Source organism: Balaenoptera ricei, chromosome 8, assembly GCF_028023285.1.
Source record: "Balaenoptera ricei isolate mBalRic1 chromosome 8, mBalRic1.hap2, whole genome shotgun sequence".
Classification (NCBI taxonomy): Eukaryota; Metazoa; Chordata; class Mammalia; order Artiodactyla; family Balaenopteridae; genus Balaenoptera; species Balaenoptera ricei.
Genome location: NC_082646.1, coordinates 7,708,798 through 7,724,751, shown reverse-complemented (window position 1 = coordinate 7,724,751; position 15,954 = coordinate 7,708,798). Strand labels below are relative to the sequence as shown.

The following is a 15,954-nucleotide window of genomic DNA, read 5'->3' as shown; positions in this document are numbered from 1 at the left end:
GTGTCAGAAACTGCAGTCAAAAGGAGCCACATGCAGGAAAGGGCACCCGACTGAGAGAGGCAATGAGGTGGAGGCTGTAACTGTGGTTCTGGCATTCAAGGGCCAAGAGCCTGGCTGTGAGGATGACGTTGGGAGCATTCTGTCGGGTGTTAAGTTGCAGCGAGGCTTACATTTGGCTTTGGGTATTGGAAAAGATGGAAAGATTAATTACATTGTCTTCTAGAATGAACTGTGAAGACACAGTCAGCTTTAGAACAAACTGTTTAATTTGCTTTGGGTGGGTTAGCAGCTGGGAACTAGTTGAGTTCTGATTCACTGAGACTGGGCGAGAACTGGGTCCCGTTCTCATAGCTCAAGCTTGAGGTCATCCACGAGCTGATGATGCTCAGTTCCATATCTCTACCTCAGACCCCTATTTCGAGTTCCAGATTCACATCCACAAATACACATTCTACTTTAGAAGGCTCACACATACCACAAGACATTGTTTACAGGAGAAAATGTGATGGATGAGATACTGCGGTAGGATGAGAAGTAGATCAGAGAACCTCTTGCTTGGGTGGAGTTGCAAAATTCTACAATCCTAACTGAAAATAATCCCGTAGAAAAGAGATTCAGAACTCAATGGGCCTTCCAGAAAATATCTGCCAAGGGGCACCTTGAAGGAAGAAGAATAGAAACTGGGCAAACCCTCTGTGGTTTAACCTAGAATTTCTTCTTCCTTTGCTATGATTCTAGAGTCACTCACTTTAAAGAGAAAGAAGAGAAAACAGGTGACAAATAAAGGCTCAGAAGTTTGCCTTCTTGATAAGCCTTTGGAAAGTCCTGAAAAATGCTATCTAGTTTCCAACATCTTCTGAAAGATGGAAGAATAGGAAATGAGATTCAAAGACTTCACAATCTTGATTGCCATTCTAGAATCAATTCTTCTCAAAGGAACAAATTCCCTCATGTTTAAGGCCTCTATTCTTAGGCAAAGATGGGCTCCACACTCTGGTCATAGAAAAGGAACACTATAAATTTTGTGGCATTTGAGCTAAGACTTTACTTCACCCAATCTTTATCTGATATCTAAAAATGTCATACTTGAGATATTTTGATGAACATATTGTTCCTACAACTAAAGAACATGTCGTTAAAATGAATTCATGATAGAAGATTCCTATTGCCTCTAGCCAAACTACCATAAGCTCACTGATGGGTTTCAGAGACTGACAGTGCCAGAACTGGTCATAATTTTCCAGTGGTTTACCCATGGTGAACCTTACCTGAGTTAACTTTTGTAGAGATAGATACCTAAAGCATGGGCAAAACTGGCCAGATTCACAATATAAATTTCCTAAAGATCAAGCCATGTGATAATTCTAGAGATGATTTCACAGTCCTACAAAGTAAACAGTCCCTGGCCTTGGAGAACAGATTTCTAGTAAAGTGAAAGAGTTCTGGGCTGAGAATCAGAAATTCTAGGTGGAAGGCCCAGCTTGGTCATAGATTATACACCTTTTCATCTCTTTCACTCTTCGTTTTCTCATCCATAAAGTGTGGAGCTAGGTGAGCTTTTTTTTGACTTATTCGTTGCTCTGCTCTTACACGTGAAACTGTGCCCGGTCCATAAAAGCTCTCAATAAATATTAGTTGAATGTATGAATAAATCTCCAAGAGGCATTCAATCAAGATGGTTAAAAGTATGGCTTCTGGAACGAGAAAGTCTTGCTCTGAGTATTGGCTCTATAAGTCACTAGATACGTGATCTTGGGTAAGATGCTGGACCTCACCAAGCCTCAGTTTCCTCCTCTGTGAAATTGGGATAAGAATGATAATATCATAACTGCATTAATAATAATTACTATGATGAACAGTATATAAAAAAACAAAGTTAACTTCATATAAGCTCCAACATTTATTAATTATCATCCTCTGCTATGGGGTGGAGTGAGCATGAACTTGAGCTCCCAGAGGGAACCTTGTGTGATTGGTTCCCCTTAGGCATGAATAATCCCTGCCCTATGATGAAGAGGAAGGTTTCTTCTTGTGGCCTGAAGACCTGTGCTTGCAGACCCTGGCTTCTTTTCTTCCTGTGTAACAGACTTCTCTGTCAGCATGGACAAACACTTCTTGTTGCTCTTACCCGTCGTCTGCTGCATTGTGGGTGAGTCACAGACTTGAGGAGTGGGCTCCAGAGACAGGATCTCGGAAGCCCCATGGAACTCCATACGTGTAGTTGGTATCCATGTGGGGCTGAGTCTTGACCACGTTTATGTGGGAGGGGAAGCCAGCCTTCAGAATGCTCCCTGGGCCTCCATGCCAACTTGTCTGCCCCTTTCAACATTCGGCCACTCCCCACCAAGGGCTCAAGCCGCTGTGGCCGCCCCATCAGACTGCTCCCCACTCTGTCCCTACCATTCCCCATAATCAAAACTCCTAGTGAGATTCTCCTCAGGACATCCTTTCCATTTATAAATCTGTATCCCATCTGCTGAGTCTACAATGAATAATTTGATAGTTGGTTTTGGTGCTATCAAGGGCTTTTGATGCCCTTATCAGGGATTTTTATATTACAACAAGTGATTGCAGGAAAGAAAATACTGGATGCACTGGAATCAGACAGATTAAAAAATGTTTCAGTCACTGTCTTAAATTCTCTGTTCCTCTGGTTGCTCACCTGAGAAATGGGGAAATCCCTACTTACAAGGCTTTTGTGAGGATTAAATTAGATACAAAGTAAGAGAACATAGCCCATATGAGATGCTCCATAAATGTTACCTTCTCACTTAGGTGCACCCGGGAGAGGTGTTTTTTAATTAAACTTGTATTTTGACCAGCTCACCCCACAGTACCACATAAAGTGGCACTGACTATGATATAATTCATGAGGTCTTCACGTAGATTCAGTTCCAAGTTAAAAACAGAGTATATCACCTAACAATACGTTAGCCGCCAATCTCACAAATCCCATCGTAGTAATGCTAGCGTAGGTAAAACAGTTTAAAGCTCTCAGCCTCATTATCACACTCTTGTGATACACTACAGTGCTGCCAGGTAAGCCAGGCCAGCATGAACAGAACCATTTTTAAGCCGGAAAACCATTTAGCCGGAGGCTAAATCTTTGCTCAAAGTCACCAGGTTAAAAGGGCTGAAGTCGGGACCAGAAACCTTTAACTCTCACAGAGGCATTTCTTGGGGATGTGGAGTTGGTGAGAGACCCAGCTGCTTACTCCCGGATCCCAGCCGCCAGCTCTCCACCCGCCCCTGCACCGCACCCCGCACCCCAGGCCTGGATAGGTCTAGCTTCTTCTAAGTCCCTGCCTCCCCTGGCCTCACACCAGCTCTGTGCTCTCCAGCAGTGACACCCCTGAGATGCATAACATGCCACCTTCGCACACAGACAGATCGCTGTAGAAGGGGCTTCGGTGTCTGTGTTGCTGAGAAGCACGAGACATGCATGATCTTAAAGGTCTTCCAGGGTAAGTTAGAGGAGGTGCTGTGAGATTCCTAGAAACTTCTTAGGAGAGTACTTCACCAATTTCCTATCTCAGACTAAGGCCAACTCAAGAGAGGAACCAAAGTGCCTTATACCCCTGGGCAGGGGTCCCTGTGCATGCAGACAGAAGAGGACTTGGGGAAATGAGACAGGAGGAAGAAGCATCTGTACAAAGAGTTGAGGGTTGCCAGGGAACTTAGGCAAATAACCCCTGCAGGGGACCTGTGATTTCTTCATCTCCCTGCCTGAGTCCCCTTGGGAAGTACAAGATGGGAAGCCAACCCCAAACCTACCTCGGATGCCTAATTAAATTTTTACTGACAGGACTAGTGCCAGGTTTGACTTGTCTTTAAAGAACTTAGATCACTGGCTTATTTTCTATGATTCCTTCTTATTACAGATAACATCCTCCAGTTATCATATCTGGTGTGTCAGAGATTCTGCAGAGAATTGACATACAAACTCAACGATCGAACTTATGTTCATACATGCTGCAACTACAATTATTGTAACTTCAAAAATCTAAAATATTTTTTCTCCTAAGTTGTCCCTTTAAAATGTTATTGATGTTTCTCTGCCTTCACAGTCTGCCCGCCCTTGCTTTTCTGCCCTGTCTGTCCTGGAAGGATCCCAGCTCTCTCTGTAATTCAGTGTTATCCCTCCTGTTGCCTCAAGCTTGGTTCCTACCTCAGTCGGAGGATAATGATTCTGAACAACAGATTTCTCCCATTACAGGGTCTGGCATTTCTGTACTTCAAGAGGCCTCCCCCAAGAGGCCCAGTAGAAAACTTTAAAACAAGACCATTCTAGATCCTTGCGATTATCTTAGATAGTGGAGGCGGACTAGAAATTCTTATCATGGCCATGATTAAGCAGAAACAGCAACAAAACAGATGGTGGACACTCAAGATTTTCCTGTAGTGGCAAGAAGTTATTTTCCCCCGTGGACAGTGTCCATCTCACACTCAGTCATGATTTTTTTAGCATTTACACGGTGTCTCCACATACAATGTAAGAAACAGCAAATAAAGAATTTCCTGCCTCTGTGACATTCACAGCTCACACATAGCCACTTCTAGGCCTGTCAAGATGTACATTCAAGATACATTACAACTCTCATTTCTTCCTATTCCTCTTCTAGTCTTCTCAATTCCTTTCCTCTTTTGCCACCCACCTCTACTCTGACCTCCCCAGCAATGAACACAATGACTATACAAATTCTCCCTCTTCTGAATACCCAAGTCACTTTATGGGTACTTTTTTTTTTTTTGACACTCTCTCACAAAAATGAATCATTTCTCTGTTTGTCTAATTTGCCCTAGTATGTTATAAATCACAGCTAGAACATGTGCCTTGTCTTATTCATCTCTATTGCCTTTAGCTGGCCAATTAAACTTTATTGTGTTTAATTGAACAGCCAGTAAAGCTGATGGAATTTTTCTTGTCCATCTGTTTAGCATGACTTTTCTGGTTTTTTACCTACTTTGTTGAGTGTACCGGGAATGGTAACCTCTACTCCCTACCAGACATAGAATGTTCACTCCAGTGCCAACATACCATGTGTTTTTCTCAAAAAGATTATGAAAAGGACATTTCTTATTATGGGACCCTCCACTATTCAAATATATTAACTAAAAAAAATTTTTTTTGATGGGATTCTTCTAAAACTCAATAGCTAATCTTACTTCAAAATTCATAATCAATACTTTATTATATCAAGTATGAAATAGGCCTGGAAGTTTAGAAAGGGTAATCTGGCCCAACCCTTGGAAATATCTGAAAGCACATGTTTTCCTAGTTTTAATGATGTCAGGATTGATCACATAAATTTGCTTGTTCTCAGATTTATCTATACCATCTAAAGTTTCCCTTCAATCTTTCATCTAACAGATTTTAGCCCTATTGATTATTGTTAACAAGATCTGTTATTCATTATGAGTTGAATAATAATTACCTTCTTAATTGAAGTATAATTCATATATAATAAAATGCACATATTTTAAATATACAGTTTGATGTGATTTGAAAAATGTATAAACCTATATAACCACCATCTCATTTAAAACATAGAATATTTTTATCACCTTAGTAAGTTTCTTCAGGTAACAATCCACTCCCCAAAGTATTATTCTAACTTCTATCACCATAGAACTAATTTTACCTGTTCTTTTTTGGCTGCATTGGGTCTGTATTGCTGCGCGCGGATTTTTCTCTAGTTGCAGCGAGCGGGGGCTACTCTTCGTTGCGGTGCGTGGGCTTCTCATTGTGGTGGCTTCTCTTGTTGTGGAGCACGGGCTCTAGGAGCACGGCTTCAGTAGTTGTGGCTCACAGGCTCTAGAGCGCAAGCTCAGTAGTTGTGGCACACGAGCTTAGTTGCCCCACGGCATGTGGGATCTTCCCGGACCAGGGTTCGAACCCATGTCCCCTGCATTGGCAGGCAGATTCTTAACCACTGTGCCACCAGGGAAGTCCCAGCCTGTTCTTGAACTTATTATAAAAGAAATTATACAGAAAGTACTACCTTGAGTCTGGTTTCTATCACTCATCATAATATTTTTAAGATTCATGCATGTTTTTGCTTATATCAAAAGTTTATTCTTTTTTTGCCCATTGTATACATACACTACAATTTATTAAATCAATTCTCTTATTGATGGACATTGAGTTGTTTCCAGCTTTGGGCTATTGTGAATAAAGCTGCTATGAACATTTTCATATAAGAGTTTTGATGGACATACACACTCATTTCTCTTTGGTAGGTAATTAAAAGTAACATGTATGAGTCATAGGGTAGGCATATGCATAACTTTAAAAGAAACTGCCAAATAGTTTACCAAAGTGGTGGTACCAATATATAGTCCTACCAGTACTGTATGAGAATTCCAGTTACTCTACATAATTCCCATCACCAATTATTATCAGTCATTTATTGTTTTGTTTTTTGTTTTTTTACTTTTTGGCTGCACCTTGCAGCATGTGGGATCTTAGTTCCCTGACCAGGGATCGAACCCTCACCCCCTGCAGTGGAAGCTCAGAGTCCTAACTGCTGGACCGCCAGGGAAGTCCTATCAGTCATTTAAATTTTAACTAGTCTACTCATCGTAAAAGTTATCTTACACTTACTGATAACTAATGGAATTCAGCCACTTTTTATGCTCCAGGTTAGATAATAATTCATCCATGTTTCCTTCTAACACTTTCATGGATTTAAATTAACATTTTGATTCTCCATTTGGAATTTACCCTTGTAAGAAATTGATCCAATTTAATCTATTTCCACATGACTAGCCAATTAGTCCAACAACATTTATTTTTTATTTATTTTTTTAATACATCTTTACTGGAGTAAAATTGCTTTACAATGTTGTGTTGTTTCTGCTGTACAACATGAATCAGCTACATGCATACATATATCCCCATATCCTCTCCCTCTTGAGCCTCCCTCCCACCCCTCTAGGTCATCACACAGCACTGAGCTCATCTCCCTGTGCTATGCAGCAGCTTCCCACTAGCTAGCTATTTTACATTTGGTAGTGTATATATGTCAATGCTACTCTCTCACTACACCCCAGCCTCCCCTTCCCCCCCTGTGTCCTCAAGTCCGTTCTCTACATCTACATCTTTATTCCTGCCCTACCACTAGGTTCATCAGTACCATTTTCCTAGATTATATATATATATATATATATGCGTTAGCATACGGTATTTGCTTTTCTCTTTCTGACTTACTTCACTCTGTATCACTGACTCTAGGTCCATCCACCTTATTACAAATAACTCAATTTCATTCCTTTTTATGGCTGAGTAATATTCCATTCTATATATGTGCCACATCTTCTTTATCCATTTGTCTGTCAATGGACATTTAGGTTGTTTCCATATCCTGGCTATTGTAAATAGTGCTGCAATGAACATTGTGGCACATGTATCTTTTTGAATTATGGTTATCTCGGGGTACCAAAAACATTTATTTTAAAGTTTATATTATTCTCAACTAATTTGAGATGCTTCTTTCATAATATGCTGAATTTCCATTAGCACTTAACACTAATTCTGGGTTCTCTACTTAGTTAAATTTTTCTACACATTACCTCTACCTCACAACATACACAAAAAACAAATTCAAACTGGACTGTAGGTTTAAAGTGAAAAGTGAAACAATAAAACTTCTAGAAGAAAGCACAGCATGTATTTGTAACTTTCGAATAGGCAAAAGGTTACTTAAACATCACCTGAACAGCAAAACCATTTTTAAACATTGATAAGTTAGACTTCATTGAAATTAACAATGGCGGTTCATCAAAATGTATCAGTAAGAGAGTGAAAAGACAAGTTAACGACTTGGGGAAGATATTTGCAATACTGATAACCTACATAGAACTTGTATCCAGAACATAAAAATCTTACAGCTTTCCTAGACAAACAAAAGCTGAGGGAATTCATCACCACTAGACCTGCCTTACAAGAAATGCAGAAAGGAGTTATACAAGGTGAAATAAAAAGATGTTAATTAATGACATGAAGACATATGAAAATATATAACACAGTGGTACAGGTAAATATACAGTCAAACTTAGAAAACTCTAATAGCATGGTTTGTTAACCACTTAACTATACTACAAAGGTCAAAGGAAAAAGCATTAAACATAATTTAGCTACTATAATTTGTTAATAAATACACAATATAAAAAGAGGTAAATAATGACCTCAAAATATAAAAAAGATGAAGTAAAAGAGTGGAGTTTTATAGACAATCAAAATTAAGTTGCTATCAGGTTGAACTAGATTATTTTACCTATGAGATGTCTTATATAAGACTCATGGTGGAGGGGAAATTGGAAAAAGATAGTCAGAAGGTACAAACTTCCAGTTATAAGAAAGTTGCTAAGAGCTCTCATCACAAGGAGACCTTTTTTCTTTTTGTTGTATCTCTATGAGATAAAGGATGTTAACTAAACCTATTATGATGATCATTTCACAATATATGTAAACCAAACCATCATGATGTACACCTTAAACTTATATAGTGATGTATGTTAATTATTTCTCAATAAAACTGGGCGGGGAGGGGGGGGGAAGAATCATGGTAACCACAAAACAAAACCCTTGAGTAGAGGCACAAAAGATAAAGAAAGTGGAAACAGAGCAAACCATCATGGAAAACACCAATTTACAAAGGTAGGCAGAAACAACAGGAAAAAGAAACAATATAAATACAAAAAAACCAGAAAACAATTAATAAGATGGCATTAGTAAGTCCTTACATATCAATAATAACTCTAAATGTAAATGGATTGAATTCACCAATCAAAAGGCACAGAGTGGCTGGAAGGATAAAACAACATGACCAAACCACGTGCTGCCTACAAGAGACTGACTTCAGTTTTAACACATTATTGACTGGGAGATTTTTGCAGAAACTAATGCTTGTGGCTATAATATGTCTCCAGTTAAAAATGTGTTAAGGACACATATAGGCTCAAAGTGAAGAGATGAAAAAAGGTAATCCATGCAAGAGGAAACCAAAAGAAAGCAGGGGTAGCTATACTTATATCACAAAAATTAGGCTTTAAGCCAAAAAACAGTAACAAGAGACAAAGAAGGTCAATATATAATGATAAAGGGGCCAATTCACCAAGAAGATATGATGATGATAAATATATAAAAACCCAACTTTATGAAGCACATAAATGTATTAAGACAATACTAGCAGAGTAAAAGATAAATAGACTATGATACAACAGTAGTAGGGAACTTCAGTACCCTACTTTCAGCAATAGATAGATCATACAGATAGATGATCCAGATAGATCATCTGGACACAAAACAAGTCTTAGGAAATTTTTAAAGACTGAAATGATACCAAGTATTTTTTTCTGACCACAATGGTATGAACCTAGAAATCAGTAAAAGAGGAAACTGGAAAATCTACAAACATGTGGAAATTAAACAACACACTGCAGAACAACCAATGACTCAAAAAAGAAATCAAATGAGAAATCAAATAGTATCTTGAAGCAAATAAAAATGGAATCACAACATACTAAAATTTATGGCGTACTGCAAAAGCAGTTCTAAGAAGCAAATTTATAGTGATAAATGCATATATTAAGAAAATAGAAAGATCTCAAATAAACAACCTAACTTTACACTTCAAGGAACTAGAAAAAGAAGAACAAACTAAGCCCAAAGTTAGCAGAAGCAAAGAAATCACAAAAATTGGAGTGAAAATAAATGCAATAGAGACCAAAAATTTTTTTACATAAACAAAACTAAGATCTCCTTTTTTTGAAAAGAGAAACAAAATTGACAAACCATTAGCTGGACTAAGAAAAAAAAAAGAGATTCAAATAATAAAATCAGAAATGAAAGAGGAGACACTACAAATGATAACACAGAAATAATAAGGATCATATGAGACTACTAAGAACAATTACAGGCCAATCAGTTGGTTAACCTAGAAGAAATGGATCAATTCCTAGAAACATACAACCTATGAAGACTGAATCAGGAAGAAATAGATAATCTGAACAGACCAATAATAAGTAAGGAGACTGAATCAGCAATCAAAAACCTCCCAACACAGAAAACTGAAGGACCAGATGGCTTCACTGGCAAATTCTACCATACATTTAAAGAAGAACTAATGCCAATCCTTCTCAAAGGATTCCCAAAAATTAAGGAGGAAGGAACATTTCCAAATTCATTTTACAAGACCAGCACTACCTTGATACCAAAGCCAGATAAGGACACTACAAGGAAGGAAAACTATAGACCAATATCTCTGATAAATATAGAGGCAGAAATTCTCAACAAAATATTAGCAAACCGAACTCAACAACATATTGAAAGGATTATACATTGTGACCAAATAGGATTTATCTCTGGGATGCAAGTATGGTTCAACCAATGCACATCAATAAATGTGATACACCACATTAATAGAATGAAAGATAAAAATTGTACGATCATCTCAATAGATGCAGAAAAAGCATTTGACAAAACATTAACATCCTTTCATGATAAAAATCCTCAAAAAATTGGTTATAGTAGGAACATACCTCAACATAACAAAGGCAATATATGATAAACCCACAGCTAACATTATATATACAGTACAAAATTGAGAGCTTTTCCTCTAAAATCAAGAATGAGAGAAGGGTGCTCTCTCTAACCACTGTTATTTGACATATACTGGAAGCCCTACTCAGAGCAATTAGGCAAGAAAAAGAAATAAAAGGCATTTAAATTGAAAAGGAAGAAGTAAAATTGTCATATTTGCAGATGATATGACCTTCAATATAGAAAACCCTAAAGACTTAACCAAAAAACTGTTAGAACTGATCAACAAATTCAGTAGAGTTGCAGGATATAAACTCAATGCACAGAAATCAGTTGTGTTTATACACTAACAACAAAACATCTGAAAAAGAAATAAAAATACCTCATTCACAATAGCATAAAAAACAATATACCTTTTAACTAAGGAAGTGAAAGATCTGTATGATGAAAACTACGAGACACTGATGAAAGAAATATAAGATACAAGCAAATGAAAAGATACCCCATGTTCATGAACTGGAAGAATTAATATTGTTAAAATGTCCATACTACCCAAAGCCATCTATAGATTCAACACAATACCTATCAAAATTCCAATGGTGTGGCATTTTTTTACAGAAATAGAAAAACAATTCTAAAATTTGCATGGAACCACAAAAGACACTGAATAACCAAAGCAATCATGAGAAGGAAGAACAAAGTTGGAGGCATCATAATTCCTGATATCAAGCTATACTACACAGCTATAGTAATTACAACAGTACAGTACTGGCATAAAAATAGACACACAGATCAATGAAATAGAATAGAGAGCCCAGAAATAAACCCCTACATTTACAGTCAGCTGATCTTTGACAAGGGAGCCAAGAACACTCAATGGGGAAAGAATAGTCTCTTCAACCATCAAACTTCTAGAAGAAAACATAGGAAAGAAACTTCTGGACACTGGTCTTGGCAAAAGTTTTTAGACATGACACCAAAATCACAAGCAACAAAAGTAATATATATATATGCACTCCCATGTTATTGCAGCATTAGTTATAATAGCCAAGATATGGAGATAACCTAAGTCTCCATCAACATCAAAATATGAATGAATAAAGAAGATGTGGTGTACATATATATACAATGGAATATTATTCAGCTATGAGAAAGAAGGAAATTCTGCCATTTGCAGTAACAAGAATGAAACTTGAGGGCATTATGCTAAATGAAATAAATCAGACAGAGGAAGACAAATATTGTATGATCTCCCATGTATTTGGAACCTAAAAAAGCCAAGCTAGTAAGAACAGAGTAGAATGGTGGTTACCAGGGGCTTCAGGGTGGGGAAATAGGGGAAATGTTGTTTAAGGATACAAACTTGCAACTAGTAGATAAATATGTCCCAGAGAGATAATGCACAAAATAGTGATTAGACAATAATACACAATTATAAACTTCAATGTTGCTAAGAGACTAGATCTTAATTATTCCCACCACAAAAAAGAAATGATAATTATGTGATGTGATAGAGGCATTAGCGACCGCTACAGTAGTAATTATATTGCAATATATAAATGTATCAAATCAACACATTGTACACCTTTAACTTACACATTGTTATATAACAACTATATCTCATAAAAATTCAAAATCCATTTGATAATGACAAACTACACAACAAAAAATGGGCAAAAGGCTTGAACAAGTTCTTCACAAAAAAGAATTCCCAAAAGGTCAATAAGTATCTGAAAAATGTTGCTGATGAGACTGTACAATCAGTTTGAAAAAATATGCTAAGTATGTTCTCAACCTCATTATAGGTGCACCCTATGACTTAGTGGTTCTACCCTAGGTAGCAAAATGAGTGAATAGGTCCAAAAAAAGATGTTTATAAGAATGCTCAGAGGAGTAAACAGAGGCCAAGAGAGATGACAGAATTAGCATAAATTGCACAATCTTAAATCACTATAACAGCTCTAATCCCTCTGGTTCTAAAGACTTGTCTTTTCCCCCCCTTATCACTCAGGGCAATTGGACAAGCTGTTTGGGCTTCCAAATTCCTTAGAAAGCACTTCTTTCTTTAATAGAAATTAGCTCACTGGAGGGCTAGTGTGTATTTTGGGAGGTCACATTTCCAGTTGAATCCCCCTATGAAAGGCCCAGCTGTGATTAAAATGTGCTACATTTTAATCTTTAAAAAAATGTAGAGAATTATTTAATAGTTTCATAGTCTGCTACTTTTCCAGAAAGCATTTCATTTAAAACCCCAACCTTCTTCTTGAACCTTTTAACTGTTCCCAGCCATATTAGTCCTGGATCAGATTAGAAGATTGCTTTAATCATTGTTTTTCATGCCCTTAGAGCAGCTGATAGAGTTATTTTGCTTCCTTTGGACAAACAACACACAGTCAATTTTTTATTAATGTCTGTTTTCTAACAGAAGAGTTGCAAAAAAATGTTCATGGATGCTTTATTTGTGATAGCTAAAAACTAGAAACAGTACAACTGCTCATCAACGGCAGAAAAGATGGTGTGGTATATTTGTACAACACAACACTACGTCACAGTATAAAGACTGAACTACTGCTACATGCAGCAACATGGATAACTCTCAAAGACATGATGACGAGCAACAGGAGCCAGGCAGACAAGGGTACAGTGCATTTCATTTATACAATTTCATTTACCTGAACTTTAAAAACAAGTAAGACAGACATACGATGACAGAATTCAGAACTGTTAGTTATATTTGAGGGTTATAACATAGGAAGAAACAGAGGGAGCATTACTTCAATTAAAAAAATTTTAACGGCCATTTAAACCATCATGGAAATATTTTCAAGAAGTTCTCTTCAACTATTCACGTATTAATATTGTTTTAATTATAGAGGCTTTGTAGTTGAGTTCAATATTTGAAAAAGCTAGCCCTCCTTCATTGCTCTTCTTTAGCATTTTGCTGGCATTTCTTGTTTATTCTTCCCGTTGATCTTTATATTCAACATGTCTAACTCCAGGGCAAAAAGTGATGGTATGCTTTTACCGGTATTTTTTCAAGCCAACTACTCTGTCTTTCAGGAGGTTTTAATAGCTTTCTTTATATGGATTTTTTCTGTTGTATATGAGATTCCATTTTATATTCTAAGTTGTTATTGTAATGCAAAGGCTATTGATAACTGAATGTTAATTTCATGTCCGAGTACTTTAATAAATTATCATTATATCTCAGTTTTTCTATTGATTCTTTTGGTTTCATAAGATTTTTTATACACTCTTTCATTTGAAAAAGAAAATAGTTTTGCCTCCTCCTTTCAAATTCTAAGCCCTCTAATTGCTTTCTGTTGTCTAATTGCATTGGCTATACTTCTAATATTATATTAATGAGCTGTCCTTGCCTTATTCCTTATTTTAGCATGACCATCTAATGTTTCCCCATTACATAAAATAGTGGCTTTGGGACTGACGTATACATCATTTTATCATGTTAAAGACATATTCATTGGGACTTCCTCGGTGGCGCAGTGGTTAAGAATCTGCCTGCCAACGCAGGAGACACGAGTTCGATCCCTGGTCCGGGAGGATCCCACGTGCCGGAGCAACTAAGCTCATGCACCACAACTACTGAGACAGCACTCTAGAGCCCAACTACTGAGCCTGCGTGCCACACCTACTGAAGCCTGCACACCTAGAGTCCATGCTCCACAACAAGAGAAGCCACCACAATGAGAAGCCCGTGCACCACAACGATGAGTAGCCCCCGCTCACCGCAACTAGAGAAAGCCCGTGCACAGCAACAAAGACCCAACGCAGTCAAAAATAAATAAATAAAAAATAAATAAATTTATAAAAAATAAAGTACAAAAAAAAGATACTCATCAATTCCCCTTTTATTGTTTTTTTTCATATAAATGGGTGTTAAATTTTGTCAAATGACTTCTTTTCTTTGAAGATGATCATCTAATTTTTCTCAGTTATTATAATACTATATTAATTGATATTTTTTAACATTAAACCACGCTTACATCCCTAGAATAAGACACACATAGTCATGATGTATAGTAAATATATTGCATTATCTGGCTCCAATTATTCACCCCTCGTTTTGTCTACATCCTCTGACCTATAATTTTTCATTGTCCTCCTATTGTAGGTGGGATAACCTGCCCAGTCTCTTAATTCTAGGCTTGGCCATGTAGCTTGCTTTGGCCACTGGGGTGTCAGCAAACTTAATGTAATCAGACGTTTAAAATGGGCTTGGGTCTTGCTCGAACACGGGTTCGAGCCCTGGTCTGGGAAGATCCCACATGCCACGGAGCAACTAAGCCCGGGCGCCACGACTACTGAACCTGTGCTCTAGAGCCCACGAGCCACAACTACTGAGCCCACGAGCCACAACTACTGAAGCTCACGCACCTAGAGTCTATGCTCCACAAGAGAAGCCACTGCAATGAGAAGCCCACGCACCATAACAAAGAGTAGCCCCTGCTCTCTGCAACTAGGGAAAGCCTGTGCGCAGCAACAAAGACCCAATGCAGCCAAAAATAAATAAATTAATTAATTAATTAAAAAAATATACATATATATTTTTAAAATTTATTTATTTTTAAATTTATTTATTAAACTTATTTTAAATTTAAATTTATTAAATTTATTTATTAAATTTGTTTTAAATTTAAATTTATTTATTTATTAAATTTATTTATTTTTAAATTTATTTATTTTTATTAAGAAGTTCTTAATGAGGGTGTATGTAACTGGGGTGAGGGTGGGGTGTTAATGTCTCTCTCACCACATGCTCAAGCCAGGCTGGAAAAAGTTTATTTTATACCAGTAAAGAAAATGTCCCTGAGGAAGGAGACAAGATGGTGGAATAGAAGGACTTGAGCTCACCTCCTCTCATGAAAATACTAAAATCACAACAAACTATGAACAACCATTGACAAAAAAGACTAGAACCTACCAAAAAAGATACTATACATCCAAAGACAAAGAAGAAGCCACAGCAAGATTGTAGGAGGGGTGCATACGCAATATAACCAAATCCCATACACGCTGGGTGGGTGACCCACACGCTGGAAAATAATTATATCACAGAGGTTCTCCCACAGGAGTGAGAGTACTAAGCCCCATGTCACACTCCCCAGCCTGGGGTTCTGGAATCAGGAGGAGGAGCCCCCAGAGCATTTGCTTTGAAGGCCAGCAGGGCTTGAATGCAAGAGCTCCATAGAATTGGAGAAAATAGAAACTCCACTCTGGAGGACACATATAAGGTCTCATGCACACCGAGACCTAGGGAAAAAGCAGTGACTTCATAGGAGCCTGGGCCAGACCTACCTGCTGGTCTTGGAGGGTATACTGGCTAGGTAGGGGGTGCCTGTGGCTCACTGTAGGAATGGGGACACTGGTGACAGAGGTATTGTGGAGTGCTC

General features: G+C 37.6%; 1 protein-coding gene and 1 long non-coding RNA gene across 4 annotated transcripts in view; one reads left to right on the top strand and one right to left on the bottom strand.

Moving 5' to 3' along the window:
• The window catches only part of LOC132369564 (uncharacterized), a 139,057-nt gene that overhangs the window by 116,604 nt on the left and 6,499 nt on the right, over positions 1-15,954 (bottom strand). The window lies entirely within an intron of this gene.
• Positions 2,101-4,024, top strand: LOC132371145 (prostate and testis expressed protein 3-like). Its single transcript, XM_059932495.1, has 3 exons — positions 2,101-2,149; positions 3,342-3,464; positions 3,882-4,024. The coding sequence occupies exons 1-3, from the start codon at positions 2,101-2,103 to the stop codon at positions 4,022-4,024; spliced, it is 315 nt and encodes a 104-aa protein (XP_059788478.1).

Coding starts and splice junctions, on each gene's coding strand:
- LOC132371145 (XM_059932495.1), top strand. CDS start 2,101: ATGGACAAACACTTCTTGTTGCTCTTACCCGTCGTCTGCTGCATTGTG. Junction 2,150..3,341: donor CGTCGTCTGCTGCATTGTGG/GTGAGTCACAGA, acceptor TGTGCTCTCCAG/CAGTGACACCCCTGAGATGC. Junction 3,465..3,881: donor GATCTTAAAGGTCTTCCAGG/GTAAGTTAGAGG, acceptor TTCTTATTACAG/ATAACATCCTCCAGTTATCA.